The 16,695-nt window shown below is 43.9% G+C and overlaps 2 protein-coding genes across 3 annotated transcripts; both read right to left on the bottom strand.

Annotated features, from left to right (window-relative positions):
- Window positions 1-422: 422 nt before the first annotated feature.
- On the bottom strand, window positions 423-11,213 carry ctbp1l (C-terminal binding protein 1-like). The gene is made up of 11 exons (XM_080900290.1): window positions 11,112-11,213; window positions 10,024-10,072; window positions 9,503-9,649; window positions 5,644-5,798; window positions 4,617-4,761; window positions 4,294-4,500; window positions 3,961-4,175; window positions 3,102-3,232; window positions 2,870-2,997; window positions 1,532-1,649; window positions 423-1,448 (listed from the first exon to the last, which is right to left on the bottom strand). The coding sequence occupies exons 3-11, from the start codon at window positions 9,561-9,563 to the stop codon at window positions 1,262-1,264; spliced, it is 1,347 nt and encodes a 448-aa protein (XP_080756416.1). The 5' UTR covers window positions 9,564-9,649; window positions 10,024-10,072; window positions 11,112-11,213; the 3' UTR covers window positions 423-1,261.
- A 479-nt stretch (window positions 11,214-11,692) lies between these two features.
- Window positions 11,693-16,573, bottom strand: LOC308408599 (protein FAM53C-like). Of its 2 annotated transcripts, none has more exons than XM_080900941.1 (5): window positions 16,506-16,573; window positions 14,467-14,715; window positions 14,294-14,354; window positions 13,389-14,215; window positions 11,693-13,107 (listed from the first exon to the last, which is right to left on the bottom strand). In XM_080900941.1, the coding sequence occupies exons 2-5, from the start codon at window positions 14,548-14,550 to the stop codon at window positions 12,871-12,873; spliced, it is 1,209 nt and encodes a 402-aa protein (XP_080757067.1). In that variant the 5' UTR covers window positions 14,551-14,715; window positions 16,506-16,573; the 3' UTR covers window positions 11,693-12,870. The 2 variants fall into 2 exon arrangements, with proteins under 2 accessions (XP_080757067.1, XP_080757066.1); XM_080900940.1 differs by having other exon boundaries at window positions 16,166-16,557.
- Between the last annotated feature and the right edge of the window lie 122 nt (window positions 16,574-16,695).

The following is a 16,695-nucleotide window of genomic DNA, read 5'->3' on the forward strand; positions in this document are numbered from 1 at the left end:
CCCTGGTCACCCCTCCTGTGGTTTGAACGTCGGCAGTGTGTCATCGTGTTCTTCGTCACTAAAGGTTACCTGTAACTGTGACTGAGAGAAGCTGCAGGCAGCTTCCTCTGCTCTGAGCAGCCAGACAGCGCCCTCTGCTGAAATGCTGCTGGGTTTCCAGCTGGGAAGGAAATGAAAAACAGAAAAGCTGCTGCAATCGAGTCCCTGTGGGCACCAGGTGCACAGGACCTAACACACTCACTCGCACACTCAAACGCACATCACTCAAGACTGCTGGCAAGAGATAGAAATTCATACCAGGACATGCAGGTACATCTCTGATATGACGCTCAGAGCTTTTATCTCATGACATCACAATCCAAAAGGGGAAAAGCGTGTGTAAATACAGGGATGACTGTCCTAAAACTAGACAATCGCAGCAGTGAAAGTTGACAAAGAATAATGGGTTTAATACTCACAGACGAGTTTAGCAGATAAAAAACACACTGTGACAGTCAGAGAGCTCCACACTGACAGCATTATGGATCCCTCTGCTGAGCAAACTGATGACAGCGCAGAGGAGAGACAAGGGCCAAAGTGGGCTAAAGGGTTAGCTAGATACTTGGCAGGGAGAAGAGGATGTACTGTTTGTGATTCTGTCCTGTTTTCTTCTTTTACTTCAGTACAAACTTCACCCCCCATCATGAGAAAGATGGAAAGGGTAAGAAAAAGAAAAGAGGAAGAGAGCAGTAACATGAGCCATTAATGTACAAAAGTGGGGCTTCAACCATTCTGTGTCTGTGCCTCTAGTGGTCAGAGGAGGACTGCAGGAGGCAGACTGTAAAGCCTCGTGTCAGAAATGCTTTTTTTCTTGTTTTCTTCTTTTTTAAACAAACAAACATTAACATCTAGAACCAGAGCAGATCAACTTTTCATTAAAACAACAACCAACTAAGGAAATAAACCAATCCAATCACTGAATCCTTGAGAACACAGTTATTGCTGACGTAGTGGGGGAGTGAAGGAGATGAGGGGATGGTGGGTGAGCAGGTGGATGATGGAGGCAAGGGTGTATTCTGGGTGGTGGTGGTTGGGGGGGTGGATTGTTGTGGTGTGGACAGGTCACTCCTGGGCTGGTTATGTGATCTGAGAAAAGACTGTAGAGCCACGTCAGGTCAAACTAGTGCTGCCGATGTACTGGAGGGTAGGGTTGTGTCTGATCCTGGGAGGCGGGGGTTGGTTTCCAGAGATGACGGAATGTGCTGACGGCGGTGGGGGGGGGCTATTGGTCGGAAGGGATGTCTCTGTCGGCTTCGGCCTTAGTAGGTTGCCCTGGGGATGGGGCGTGAGGGGGGTGGGAGACGGGGGCGATGCCATGTGCCAGGGTTCCTGGAACCAAACTTTCAACGCCTGCGGCAGCTCCTGGGAGACCGCCTGCTGCTGCAACGTTGATCAGCCCCGGAGGAAATCTGACACAGAGCCAAACAAAATCAGATCAGGTTAAATTCAACCTTATCACCAATGAGGCAATCTTGGTCAATTCTCCGCTCACCTGTAGGCGGCTCCATTTAGTTCTGGGTGAACAGTAGCGGCCTCAATGCCGGGCCACTGAGAGGCTGCCATCAGATACTCCTTATTAACACAGTTCTTCAGACTGTCGGGGATACGCCCTGCAGTAAACAAACCACAAAGTTTCGCTGTCAGATATGACCGACAACCTCCTTATTCAGCTACCGGATACATTTCTGGTTTAATGTTCTAGCAATATGAGTCAAAACAGTCTCAGCATGGCAACAGGGAACACGTTACTCCAATGAAGCCTGTGTATTCCAAACGCCTTCGATGCTTGTTTCCTGCGGGGGAACACAGCGGGTCTATGTGCCGCGCTGGAATGGTAGCGCTGTGCAGGGCGGCTGCTGTGTTCGCTTCGTATTACTCCTCACCCCCCACCCAATCCTGTGGCTTGTCATGTCTTTCACAAAGTGTGATGTGGACATTTATGTGCTTTTTGTGCAGAGGAGTTTTTTTGTTTCTTGTTCTCATGCTGTCCTACCATGGAAGCACAGCACGAGTAGAGGTCTCTTTTTTCCCTCTTGTACTTTCCCATTGTTGTGTATATTTCAGTGTTTTTCTGTAACGCTACCGATCTTCGACTTGTATCCCCATGTAATGTCTGTGTTGTGTCTGTAAGGTTGGGGGGGTTGGGGGGGTCCCATTTCACTGCAGGGCAACCTGCATGTCGCGAATAAAGCTTTGATTGATTCATCATACATGCTCTGTGTTTGGTGGTAGGCATTTCATTTTAAATTTTTATGTGTGGAAATATAATCAAGAATTTAAAAATTTGTGTTTTTGGAATTTTACTCTTTAACCTCTTCTCCCATAAAGACAATATTTGAGGACATCCCATGGACCCTTAATGAGTTTTGAGACCTCGGTAATAAAAACTTGGTTTTATGATCATTAGAAGAGTTTCTAGGTTTTTCCAAGGGTAGTGCTAGTAAAGTGTAAAGGCAGAGTTCCCCTTCACTAACATCTGATCCAAACTGAGTAACTTTGTCCTGAAAGCCGGTCTGAAATATGACAGTAACTGCTCAGTTCAAAAAAGAGAAACAAGGGGTACTCCTGGTAGCACTCTAAAACTCTATCACGCATCTTAAGAAAATCCAGAATTAGTCAGACTCCAGCTCTGATCCACTAATTCTGCACTTGTCCTAACCACAAAAAACCTGTATGCATGCTTAGAGATACAAACACTGGGCGATTCACAGAACCCAAACTGTCATTAGAAAAGTGATAGTTGCCAAAAAGTGAGGAGTGTCACATGATAATGCGTTCACTGCAGCGAAAGAAATGGCTTGATCTCATGAGATGAGTGTACACGTCTTACCAGTGATGGCCCGGCGCACCTCTCTGGCTGCCTCTTCACGAGCCTCGACAGATGCCTGCTCACTGTACCAAGATGTGTGCGGGGTACAGATCAGGTTGGGGGCATCCTTCAGAGGGCCTGTTGAAAAACTGGAGAAGAAAGTACAGGCTGATACAGAGAGAGCACTGAGGGTTTGCACCACACTTATGTATGAATGTAGCGGGCCAGTTAGAGCCCAATTCACTAGGGTTACCTGAAGGGTTCTGTCTCATGGACGTCCAGGGCGGCACCTCGTATCCGGCCTTCCTTTAGGGCCTGAGCCAGTGCTTTCTCATCCACCAGACCGCCTCTAGATGTGTTCACCAGGAAGGCTCCTTGGCGCATCTGTGTCATTAACAATATCATTCAACAATGTGGATGAGAGCTTGCGAGGAAAGGCTAAGAATTTCAATTTCCAGCGAAATGCAGTACAAACTGAAACAAATGAGCACTATTAAACTCTGATTAACACACACAGTCACACAATTACAAGGTTTGGCTCAGGAAAAGCTGCAAATGTTTGAAATGTCTGGCACATAGAAATTGTCACTCTCATTTAAAGTCCTGTCGATTATTTACAAAACACCAGCCAGTAGTTCCTGTGTGCTAAAGCAGCAGTTTACTTAGCTGATGCTAGATAATGATTATGTTGAATTAATCCCACCAAAAAACTACAATTAATGCATTCAAAGACCCCTGCAGAAAAATATTTTTCATCCTCACAAAGAGCAATAAGGCAGAATTAGGCAGGAACGAGTCCTCAGATGTTACTGAAGTCATTTTGATAATAAACTTCTAATCATATGGATGTGACAAATACATCTAAAATTAATAACCTAACTGAACCAAATTATCAGCTGATGCAAGATAATATTTAGAGTAGTACGGCAGAATGCAGTCGTATCTAATCTCATCTAAAATAAACAACGCAAGCTACTCACAGGGTTTAAACAGATAGCAGAGGTATGTTGTCACTAGACAATCTATTCTAAACAAAACATAGCTGAGGTGGAAGTAATGCTACCCTTTCTGAAACCAACATTGTTTTGGATATTTGGAGTATGTTCACACACCTGTTTGATGGTGAAGTCATTAATGAGATGGTGGTTGTGCTCATTGAGGCTGCAGTGCAGGGACACACAGTCAGAGTGGATTAGCAAGTCCTGCAGAGTGGCCATTCTCTGCAGGCCGAGTGAGCGCTCCACGCCATCGGGCAGGTAAGGGTCATAAAAGATCACGCCAAAACCAAAGGCCTTTGCCCGCAGAGCTACTGCTTGACCAACACGTCCTGGAAGGAGGAAGGGGAGGTTAGGGGTATAAGAAGCCATTAGTGGTGCACAGGCTTATTTTAAAATTCGTCACATTTCCTTACTTTGATGCCACCCCTCACTACGCTTTTTACTCACCTAGACCAATAATGCCCAGCGTTTCCCCCCGGATACGAGCGGCGCCACCAGCCACCTCTCTGATCTGCTCCACGCTAGAAGCACGGGTCCCCTCCCTTAGAGCTTGGTGCATCCAGGTTACTCGCCTGTACAGGTTGAGAATCAGACATAGCGAAGTGTCCGCTGTCTCTTCCACTGAGGCTGCTGGCACGTTACAGACAGCGATGCCTAAATAACAGGTAGAAAAGAAGAAAGAAACACTAACTAAACCGTTCTGTTTTACTGTGTGTCACAGCATGGCTGTACAAGTCTCTGAAAATACAGTACAAATTTGATCCTCTCACCCAGCTCAGCGGCTGCTTTGACATCAACGTTGTCGAAGCCGGAGCCGATCCTGACAATTACTCGTAGGCCTTTAAACTTTTCCAAGTCATCTCTGGATAGAGTGATAGTGTGGTACAGCAGAGCGGCCACTGCCTCGTTTAGCACCTGTTGGAGACAGATGGAAATTTTAACACCTCGGTGTTCATCTCAGTGGACTGCACTTATCATTCTGTTACAAGGCTGCAGTGTTGTGCACAGATTTCGATTCCACTTGTGAAGGAGGTGCATGCATGCTCTCTTAAATAAATCATCAAATAATACAGCTGCTTCTTTACAAATCTATTGCTAAGTGCATTATGATAAATGAATAATGAAGTGAGGAAATAAAGAAAGAAATAATAAACTAAACTAATCAACTGCATTCATCTCCACTGTCTTGGGCTGCAGCTAGCGGTGCTAATCCTGAGTGACTTCACGTTGTTTGTACATGAAACACTTTTCCATCTGCTGCAGGTTCTGTTAAGAGCGATTCTCCAGCTCATAATGGAGTTTCAAAGCAAAGCAAGGACTAACAATCTCCAGCTGCAGCCCAGGATGGTGTAGATGGAATCTTTCCAACCATGGGACAGATCCTCTCTTAGGAAGCAGGTGAATGATAGTGAGGACCGCTACAATAGCATCCTGGCCAGCAAGGCAGCCAGCAAGAAAAACATGAGACAGGAAGGTCAGAGATAGTTAGTAACTGAGCCTTCTAAGTAAGGAAAAAAAGAAGTGAGAGGGTTCTCTCTGAGAGACTATGTAACATAACATAACATAAAATGTGCTTGTTAATATGTCTGAGCCATCTGTCACAGCCAAATCTGTGTGGGGAGGAATTTTTTTCTCCGCAGGTTTCTTTTGTGTAGACAGCTTAGATGCTGTCTGAAGTTTACAGCTCTAGGAAAAGGGAATGCAGCCTTTTTTGACATTTAGAAGGTTTTAGAAGAATGTTTCATGTGACATCAGAATGTCGTGCCTTTTTAACGTGTGTGCTTGTGTCTCCTCTACCTTTTCATGAATCTCTTGTGTAGACTGGGCATCACAGAAAGCCACTGTGGCCACATCTTTCAGGATGGGCATCTCCACAGTGCAGTCACGCCCGTCCAGCAGGGCCACCAGAGGCCGAGGGTGCATTGGCCCATTCAGGATTGGGGGTCGGATACCTGAGTCCGCCGGGGAGAAAAGGGACAAATGTGCATCAAATCAATCTGAAGCAAGAACCAGGTAAAAGTATCAAATTGCCACAGATGCATGTGAGCACTTGTTTTCAAACAGATTTTGTTACACAGCCTTTCTGCTTTTTTGCCCCCTTTCAAATGTAGCTTCCACATGACGTTTGACGTAAAGAGCTACCAGCTACTTGCATTTCAGAACCAGTAAATTTCAGCTGAAGGTTTGTGACTCAACAGTCTGCATTTCCCATGTCTGGACTATCCGACGTGATACAAGTCATCATACCCTCACAAAAAAAACCCTGCGCACATGGCTAAACAGAGCTAGACAATAATAACTCAAGACTTTTATGACTGTATTTTTCCAACACTTACACCAGAACCTTAAGGGAACTATCAAAATGGTGTGTTTAAGTGTGTGTGTGTTTATACCAAGTGTTTTAAGGTTACAAAAGCAATGTGTAACCATATCTATGATGGGGCATGGACAGTGTCCAGCCATCTGGCCTAGTTGGCATTGAACTCCAGCTCTGTTTAGGATGGCATGTAACCATTATACACCGTCAAGACTTCACAGATCCATCGCGTCCTGTTCAAATCTACTACTCATAAAGGGGAAGCTCGGACACTGGTTAATGAAAGAGAGGCTTTTAGTTAAGTGTTAATTCTGGGAACTTGGCCTGCCTACTGTATGAGCAGACGGGTGGGGGTAGGGACAACGGGGGTGAGGTGATGGGTGTATGATGACTGGGGGAGGGGCGGAGAAAACTGTGGGGTCTCTGGGAGGAGGTTGTGGGGATTGGAGAGGAGGGGGGGCCTGAGTCATGACCTAAATTCTCCCGTCTGGAAGAGTCCCTACTTCTTATTTTTCCTGTTGTACCCTTTTATTTCCCCAATCGCACACTCACAAACACCTCAGCAGCAAACATCTGCACAACTGGCTCATGTGCACTACGGTCAATATTGCACGATTACCACAAATCAGAGGGATCAATAGGGATGCCGCGAGAACCGATATGGTAGCTAAGAAAAACAGGAAGTACTTTGCATTCAAAGGTGGGCAAGCAAGGGATGATAAGTGCAACATGCCCCCTGCAAATTAAATGATATTTTTTAGAGAAAGGGAGGAAATACTTCCAGTTGAGCAAAGCACCTGAAAGACCAGCATCCAGATCGGTTCACGGAATTCAAGTTGAGTGGGTTTCACTTCATAGTATCAGCAAACAAAGTATGGTCCTTCTTAGGTTATCCTGAAATACACGTTAGCGTTTTGTTTGAGACAGCTGGCACTGCTGTTGTGAAATTAACTTTGTTTTATAGGCTGAAATGTTTGCAGTGGCTAACACTAAATGCTTATGCCAACATAATGTAACTGTAACATTAGTAAGCCACTCAGCAAACACCCTAACACTTCAGTCTGTGTCTTCTCAAAAAAGAAATTATAATATTAACATCTTAAATAAATGATCTGCCATGTCAGTGTTTTAACACAACATTTAAGTATGTTGGATAATATTTTTGTTTTTGGTATATAAAAATCATATTTTTACTGGTACAGACTATTCAATTAAATTATAAACGCCACATCTTTGCAAAAACAGCTACATCAGTAAAGTGTGTTTTACTCTTGCTCACTGTAGTTTTCTCACATGAAATCTGGATAAATCTTTCAGGAGAATCAGATCCAACACTTATTTCTCAGGACTAGAAGACAACAGGAGACTGTCCACTTGGGTAGAGCCTGCTGGAGGCAGGACACATGACGCCCACTCACTCGCTGTGGATTCTCTAGACAATTACCTGTGCTACTCACACATTTTGCTGCATTTAAGCCAGCTAAAGTCCACTTAACACCTGGATTGAGAGCTGGATAACCTGCCCAAATAATCTCTAGGGACGCGTGAAGGCGACTTTAACGTCTTCAGGCTTGGACTGACTCCACACATGCGCCAGCACTCACTATCTCAGTCCTGTTGGGTGACAGGTGTGTGTGCGCCTGCCCCCATGGTGGGGAGTGTGACAAGCAGGAACATTTACTTGGACAGAAGACAGGACGTAATGGTGAGACTGTTGAGGAAGAAAAGGCGCTGGTAGCTGGAAGGGGGGTGGAAAACAAATATTTGCAAAAGCTTCCTCTGACGCCTGAGCATATCTCAATTCATGAATAAAATGCACACAAGCTGAGGGGAAAAAGGTATTTATAAAGCCTGGTACACTCAATCTGATGCACACCATTTAGCAGTGTGATTCACATTTGCGGCAGAAGGTTCAAGAATGCCGTCATGCTGACTGCAAACAGGCTAGAGAAAAAAAAAAGACAAAAAACAAAGACTCTTACTATGCAGAAAAACCCAAATGGGTGCGTCACAAAGACTCCCTGTGTAAAAATATATATCCAAGTAGGCCTACACAGAGAGCAATCTGAGCAAAGGACATCGGTATACCCGAGGCCTACAACCAGCGAGCATGGCCGCACACACAATGCAATTCATTCAGTGATTCATTCATTCTCCCTCCCTCTCCCTTTCTTTCCCCTTACTCCCTCCTCCTCCTCCCCCCCCCCTTCTGTAGTTAGAGTAAGAGGTGAGGGGGGAGGGGCAGCAAGCGATGATAATGCAGCAAGCAGCAGTACTCCACCCAGACACAGTGAGACCCACATACACACACATGCGATTATTCAGTTCCTTCTTACGCCTGCGACACCAACACACACTAAAGACAAAAAAGGAAAAAAAAGAAAAAAGGGAAACTGCACACACATAGCCGGCACCACACCCAGAGCCTAGATCCCTTCCCCCCTTCCACAGTTCACAAATTTCAAAAACACATGCCGATATAGAAAACACATGAGCACCGGGGCTAACCTTGCATTATGAAGTCTGTCAGCCTGTCTTCCTCTCTCTCTACCCTCGCCTTGCTCTCCCTCTATTGCTCGTTTTTTTTTTCCTCCCTCTCTCTCTGTTAGCCTGCTCTTGGCTGACTGGATCCCAGCTGTCATCCACGCCCAGCCCCTCCCCCACAGCCTGCCTCCAATCACCGGGCGACTCTATTGAGAGCCAGCCAACCAGCACTAACCTCATTAGCATAGCCCAAGCTGAGGCTGAGAGCGGTTTGGGGGGCTGTTGTCGTTTTTTAAAGAGACAGCTGGCCCGTTTCCCTGTAGCTGCGGCCACGACCCTTCACCTTGTCCTCTCTCCCTTTCACCCGTCTCCTGAGACTCTTCCAGACGCTTCCCTCCATTTTAGCGCACCGTTATGTCTCATCACTATCATCAACTCTCCAACCACTGTATCTCTAGAAATCTGCAGTGCAACATCTTCAAATGCATTTTGCTAAAAAGATCCAAGTTCACCTATTTTTCTCACCTAAAAATCGAAACAATTAATTTCACCGTGACTGTGTGCATCTGCCCATTCTGATGGATATTTCAAATTCTTTACTACTGTCCGCCTTCGGAGTTAAAACCCTTGTGAGTTGTGGCTTAAAAGGTGGTTTTCTCATGAGGACACAGCATGTAGTAAATCTCTTCTGCAACCAAGTATTAAAGATTATTTCATAAGAAACTATCATTATGTGCAATGGCACAGGAACATTACAAACAAATGTTATTATACTTCCTCAAAACACTTATATATATATATATATATATTTTTGAGAATCCTACATATATATGACTGTAATGCTTATAGTCTCACCCTCACAAATGCGGTCGAGTCTCTGCCGCTTGATTTGTTTGTGCTTGTCCATCAGAGCCATACACCAAGCAGTCTATACCCAGGGACACAGAAAGAACAGATCCAAGTGGTGGCAGGGTCCCTTTAATGACGTCCACGTATTTTCACCTGCGTACAAGAATCCAGCCAAAAATGAAAAGATGAAAAAAATTGAAATTTTAAATGCATCCTTATATTGACACCTGCATTAAACCCAACTTGCAAATGAAAAGTAATGAGGATTTTAGAATTCAAAAAAAGAGTCACTTTCTTTTTAAACACATAGAATTTGGAGTATTAGAAGTTAGCCATAATCAAACTTGCCAGGAATGAAAACACTCTCAAGTGAAACTTTTTTTTCACAAGATCAAGTGATAACTAAAGCTAAAAAGTTACAGGACTACGGTTTTGGGGGCGTTGGGGGAAATATACTGTATATTTACCCCCAGAAACTTATTATAAGGATTTATTAGTACAGCTGCAGGGTTTAGACAGACACTCACCTGGAGAATAGCGTCTGTTGCACCAGTCAGCTTCACAACTTAGTTTACACTGTAAACAAAGCAGAGATAAAATTACTTTAGGTGATAATAATGCGAAACAGTGACGCTGCAGGTGGCTCATTAAAATAATAAAAATAATAACTGAATAAAACTCGACACTTATAACATCGCATGCACAGCAATTAAAATGATATGGCCATCATCTAGTGGCAAAAGTATTTTGAGAGAAGTAACTTGCGCTGTACAACTCGCATAGTTTTTCCCCCCCTTCTTTTTCACAGTTACACTCGTTCGTGTTCCCCAACTTTCTCCTTAACTTTACTACAACAACCTAGGCACACAGTACGAATAAACAGTACGAAAGGACACTCTTGATAACTTTTTGGTTATAATATCCCCAACGGTTAGCTCCCAAATTACCGTTAATGAACTAGTTAGCTTACAGTGCTAGCTCACTCGTTTCTACTCTATCCAGAAACACCGGAACGCTTACAATGAAGGATAACATTCATCCGTTAAATGCAAACGTTACATTTATTGACTCATATACGCAGATGACATTCACTAAAGTCCACTCCGAGTTAGTTCAGCTAGCATTAACTTTTGAATCGCAATCCGAGCTATCGCTAACTAAACACATAGCACAGCAGCTAGCTGCGCGACGGTGGCTAGCTAACCCAAACACAAACACTTGAGGACTCTCTAACATTTTAGTGGCAAGTTCAAACTCCCGCCAACTTTCGAGTACACGTTGTTTTTGATGTTATTTACTTCTCATTAACTCGTGAATAGTGTTGCTACAACCCACGTCCACAATTACATGAGGCGTTTGAAGCGTTGCTAACGTTAGCTAGCTATCGCCGATAACTAGCGTGCAGCTGAGTGTGTGGGAGATGAGAACGGAGGGGGAGCCCATTTCGTCCGATCTGTTATCAGCCAAGAGCGCTACAATGTGAAATATCTGACCCAGAAGCTTTAAAATCATTAATTCTTCGGGGAAGGAACAATCGCCCGTATGCTTGATTTGAACCACATCTACTTTGTGAACTAAAAAGCGAATCTTGTGAGGAGAAATGATAATTATTTACCCCGAATAAACTCTTTGAGGAGTGCTCAGACAGTGTGCGTGCGTCGGCGGTGTTCCCTCTCTCCCGATCGCCATGAAATTAGACAAAGAGGAAGTGGCTTGTCGATGTGGGGGTCAGACAGTGTGCGAGAAAGCATCCTTGGACTGGAAGGAGCGCCCTCACCTTTCAAGGCGGAACGACAAAGACGCGCAAACTCTAGTGCAACAAGTCTGCAGGCAGCTATCAAAACTTTCTGCTTAAACTTTAACTTCGTGTGCAGCGTTCTTACACATACACCCGCAGACCCGATTCTGCTCAATTTGTAATTCGGTTACAGCTAGCTACAATATAGTTTACAAGAAAAACATATTTTCTCCCCGAGCGCGAAATGTAGGTGTATGTGTGTCAATATCTATGTTAACTAACCCAAACTGGACTATACAGTATATCCATACAGCACGACTATTATACTGAGATCAGCCACTAGGTGTCACAATAATCCAATTATCTACTGCCCCCTGACTTCCTTTATGTTGGGTCCAAGCATGAAACAACATTCATATTCATTTAAGAAGAAGAAAAGAAGGACAAGACACTTTTTGGGAAAAAAAAATAATTCTATTAAATTTATTTGTACATAAATTGTGCAACAAGTATATTTCCAGCCAAAGAAATCATTTCTTAAAAGCCTCACTCTTTCGTTACATACACTCTCAGAAATGGCTGGACGCATGTACTCACTCAAACCACTGTACAGCCCGTTACATTGTGCCCTGTGAAGACCAGCTGCAGCACTCATACGACTGACCACTGAAGTGTATGTGCCTCGAATTCAGAAATATCTCAATCAGTGCAAACAGGAGCCTGGCTGTGAAAAACAAGAGCACAGCACCAAGAACTCTGTATTTTAAGCTTAAGGCATGGTCAGTTTATGTAAGCCGTGTCACTGTTAACAAGATGTGTCAATGTCAAAGCAATTACACAAACTCCAAAAAGATAATGTAACGTAGAGGGTGTGTTATGTCGTTTGTGCCAGAAGAAAAGCAGAATATATCTGAAAAGTTAGAACAGCAGTAAAAGTGAAGAGGCTTTAGGCGAGATTTTTAAAAAGTGGAATGTATCCTGTTAAATACACAGAACAATTAAATATGGATACTTATTGTATGGGCTTTTTTTTTTTTTTTTATCTTACACACAGCAACATTTTAGCTACTGTTAAACAGCTCACATTTAATTCAGTCAGCCAAATACAAAAGTAGTCTACTCGAGTATCAGAAGCAGCACTGAACAACAATCGGTCTCATTCAGTTACTGGCATTTAGTGTGCGTCATGTAATAGAAACATTCTGTCAACCTCTGGCAATAAAGTTCTTTGATAAGGATATGTAAGGCCATCAAGATGCAAACCAGTGGCTTATGCTAATTAAGACTTGTCTTAATATCAAATATTAGTCAAAAATCTGTGCGCATTAAATCTTGCTTATTCGCTCATGCACATTTCCTTAAGGAGTGCTTCAACAGGCCAGCGCTAACAAAATTTGTGCAATTTTGAATAGTGAGCAAGCTCAAGTGTTATGATCGCAGCAATGTCATTGGATATTAGCCTCCCACATGGGGTCCTTGGATCTTACTTTTAAACTCTGGACATTTGTATAGAGAGGGCAGCAGGTTTCCACCAACTGCCAGAAGAGCACGTTATATTAAAAAGAAAATATAAGCCTGCAGGTGTGCTTAACATGGATATTGATGCAGTTATAACACTGAGAGCACCAAGGAGCGATCAGTTTTCTTCTATAAGGTTCAGATCCAATTCTGTACAGTCTCTTTCAAAAACAATCTTTTGTCCTCCATCTGCAGGCCTCCTTTCGTCTTCCTCTTCCTCACTTTCACTGAGCGGCCCGATGCTGGCTCTTCCCAGAAACTCTGCCGGAGAGAAAGCCGAACGTCGTTCCACCTGTGAGGTCACTGGAATCAAACCGCTACCTGGTCCATATGCAGGGCTCTCACGATTACCAATCTAAGCAGGAAAAACCATGTGCATCATGATCATCATGTTACTATTTTTATAGACAAAAATAATTACTGTCTTGCGTCCTTGCATCAAATAATAAGTGATAAAGATAAAGTGGTAAAACATAAGTGATGAGATAAAAGCAAAAAAAGAAAAAAAAAAAGATCACAAAAGGTCTCAAAGAGAAGGCTACATTTAAGGAAAGTAGTGAACTTGATTGCTCACCAATACTATTAGCCTCCGTCACAGAGGTACTGTAACACTGATGGACCACCTTCCTTGCTCACCTGTGTCATCTTGCTGAAGTCGAGGACTGGCCTTGGGTAGGGCAGAACATCTGGGTCATGGCGCCTCTTTAAGCGAGGTTTGCGCATGTCACAGGGCTGCGAGTGGCAACGTGGCAAAGCAGGGTGGAGGCCACGCCTAGATGAGGATGGTGTGCTGCAGGCTGAAGTAGGAGACGGAGACAGCGCTGGGTGCTCCAAGTCAGAACGGCCATATTTCAAGGCTGAACCTGCACAGGGTTGGGGGGGCAAGGGCACCGTAGGAGATTTCTGAATGTGTACAGGGGAGAGGGAGAAGCGACGCTGCAGCACATAGTGTGAGGTCAGCGGGGCCGGTGAAGAAGAGCACGAAGAAGGCGTAGCAAAGGATGCAGAACACGCTCCTTTCAGTGTATCGCAGGGGTCCCATGGGAAGCCCCATGATATCAGGGAGTCAGACGATAGCGCTAAGCTAAAGAAGGTAGGACTAGCAGATGAGTGTACGGAGGAAGAGGGGAAGGAGGAACTAGGACCACAAAGTGGCAAAGAGCTGGCTCCAGAGCCTGAACTAGATGCTCCACCACTGTGACAGCTACGTTTCACCGGGGTCCAAACCCTTGATGCGCTGGGATGCCAGGTGGTGCGGCACTGAGACAGATCCTCTGGAACAGAGAGGGACCGGCAGTGGCGTTTTGGAGGTGGCGGAGGTGAACTTTGGAAAGCCTTGAAGGGACGTTCTGGTCTCTGGAGTGATTCTCCAGATTGAGAAGTAGGCCATAGTGAATCAAGTCCACAGGAGTCATCCAAAACACTGGCAACAGATGATGGATGTGTAGTTGAGGTGTAGCTCTCTGAAAATGCCAAAAAGATAAACATGAGGCCAATTTCCCCACTGGTCACAAATGTTGCTCTTAACTCACTAAACTTGCCTTGTGTTGTTTTATGAGCACTCCACGAGACAGTGGGACTGGAGCCCACTGTAGGTAATGACTGTAACAAACAGAATGACTTGTTTTCAAAATCAGAAGTGAGAAAACCAAGTCAATGAAACAAAATCAGTTTGAAGGACAAGACTTTGTTCCATCTAAACCATCCAACTCACCACATTCACACTGAATGAGAAGGCCTTGTGATAGGGTTCTTCTAAACTCTGCTTACGAAGTTGCTCTGTTATAAGAGTCACCATATTTGTAGCTATGATCCAGGGAGAGACATGGAGATGAGGAGATTTACCAAGGGCAGTGAAAGTGTCATTAGTCAGAGTTCTGGCGTGGTTTGTGGCGTCCCCTCTACACCTCAACCAGCCAGACTGACCAGCTTCCTCACTTTGCCACCAACATCTTTATGCAACCTAGAGAGGCAGGTGAGAATAGATTGAAACAAATTAAATAAGTGGTTAGACAAACTGCAGAGAAATCAAACTAGTTTAGTCATTGTGGGGCAGAGGGTACTTTCTAATGTTTGTTTTTCTGTTTGGGAAAGCCCACAGCAAGAGGAACAGAAAAGCTGCACACCAAACACTGACCACAGGTCTATGTGAACCAAGCTAGGGCTTATAAGTTGCCCTTTCATTCATGCAGGAGCAGAAGTTTATGCTCACTAAGGCGAGAATCACACATGGACATGAGGTGACCCTGAACAAAGCAGCACGTCACATTTCATCAAATTAAGTTCATATTGTCATTCCAAATGGGACTCCAAAGAAAATTTTATTTCGAAGGAGATGCAGACTACAACTCAAGTGAAAACTTTTGCAATCAAGTCAGTAGGGTCCAATAAACTGAAATGACAAAAGTTGTGAGTAGTAAAGAATGGAAGGGGGAGGGAAAGACTAAAAGGGAAAGGATGGAGGGGGAAGTGTGTGAAAAATGAATGGGACAGGGGCTGGAAGCATACCATAGTATCTTTGTAAAGGGGACAAAAGAATAGTGACCAGGTCTCAAGGACTTACTTGAGGCCAAACCAAATACAGTCCTGAACTACTCTACTTGTAATCAAAAACTTAAAAAAAAAAAAAAAACATTAGTTACTGAATGCACAAACACCTGAAGATTCCCTGCAGTAGCCCATGTATGGAATCCCAGGAAGTCTATTACTCAGTGCTGTACATCTCAAATTGAAAGTAAAAGACACAGAATGACCGTTGCATTAAAATGTAACATGACCCATTAGCCTTTGGACTTCTGTTTAAAAGAATGTGTAGAGCACATGTAGGGTGGAAAACCCCCCTTCAAAAAAAACCAAATATTAATCTAGCAACTTTGAGGCCCTTTGATGGCATTTATATTTCAGCTCACTTAAGAGACTTTCGTTCAATCACTGTTGAGTCAAGATGTGGCCTCCAGGGCCTTCCTCCTCCTTGTGGCAAACAGTGCATTTGCTAGCCTAGTTCCACATGCCACAAGACATTATTTAAGGGGCACAAGACCAAGCTTTTTCCACTGTCATGTCCTGAACACAATCAAGAGCTGTCAAGTAACTAGTATAAAACTTTAGCATCACTTTTCAGTGTGACTAGCAAACATACATTCGATCAGCATAAGAAAAAAAATATAGGACGCTGTCGAAATGACAAGAAACCTCTAGCACAGCCACCTTGATAAAATAGCTTTGACTTAAGGACACTGTATTTAAAAAAACAAAATTAAAAAAAAACATTTAAAAAATGGAAAACAAGCGAGTTTAACACAGTGTTGCGCAGCTTACTCAAACCACGTTTCTGCCCATCAGCTAAAATTCATGAACTGCAATCCAGCTGTTGTTCGTTACAATGTAACACATTAAAATAATGCTAAACTTACAGGATCGATAGGATTCCGATTATAGCCGGTGAGCAAGGTGGTATGTGGTAAGCTAGCTCACGAACACGATGCAGCCAGTGAAGCACCAAGTTGTCAGCTAGCTCATAGGATAAATGCACTAAAATTACTAGCGTCAGTTTATTACAATAGATCTGATTGCGACCGGTTAGAGGCTTGTCATTCCAGTCGGTTATAGCTACGTTTTGTAAGGCCAGTATGAAAATTTGCGTTCCTAAATTTAACGCTAACCCAACAGTCTATGTCTAAATCACTTGTAGCGTTAGCTTGGTCAGGCAGCTTGGTTGCAAGCTAGCATGCTACAGCTGTCTTGATGTATTACCTGCATTCAGGCGTTCCTAAGCAACCAAAGCTGCGCAGCGAGTGCACCGGGTGGCGAGCAGATTAACTGAGTATTTATAGCTTCTGGACGATACCAATTGAGAGGGTGTTTTTGTCACATGCCTTTACAACTGGTGATTCAAGAGATGCTTAAATGAGGTTTAGACATACCAAAAATGTATAACGTTTAC

The sequence above is a fragment of the Rhamphochromis sp. 'chilingali' genome (assembly GCF_963969265.1).
Source record: "Rhamphochromis sp. 'chilingali' genome assembly, chromosome: 13".
Classification (NCBI taxonomy): domain Eukaryota; kingdom Metazoa; phylum Chordata; class Actinopteri; order Cichliformes; family Cichlidae; genus Rhamphochromis; species Rhamphochromis sp. 'chilingali'.

Bases quoted from the DNA above. Each gene is read 5' to 3' on its own strand.
- LOC308408599 (XM_080900941.1), bottom strand. From the start codon at position 14,550: ATGGTGACTCTTATAACAGAGCAACTTCGTAAGCAGAGTTTAGAAGAA. The intron at 14,355-14,466 runs GTGAGTTGGATG...TGTTTGTTACAG, and splicing joins TCTCATTCAGTGTGAATGTG to TCATTACCTACAGTGGGCTC. The intron at 13,108-13,388 runs GTGAGCAAGGAA...TTTCCTGCTTAG, and splicing joins ACTTCAGCAAGATGACACAG to ATTGGTAATCGTGAGAGCCC.
- ctbp1l (XM_080900290.1), bottom strand. From the start codon at position 9,563: ATGGCTCTGATGGACAAGCACAAACAAATCAAGCGGCAGAGACTCGAC. The intron at 4,762-5,643 runs GTAGAGGAGACA...TGTCTCCAACAG, and splicing joins CACAAGAGATTCATGAAAAG to GTGCTAAACGAGGCAGTGGC. The intron at 4,501-4,616 runs GTGAGAGGATCA...CCTGTTATTTAG, and splicing joins CAAAGCAGCCGCTGAGCTGG to GCATCGCTGTCTGTAACGTG.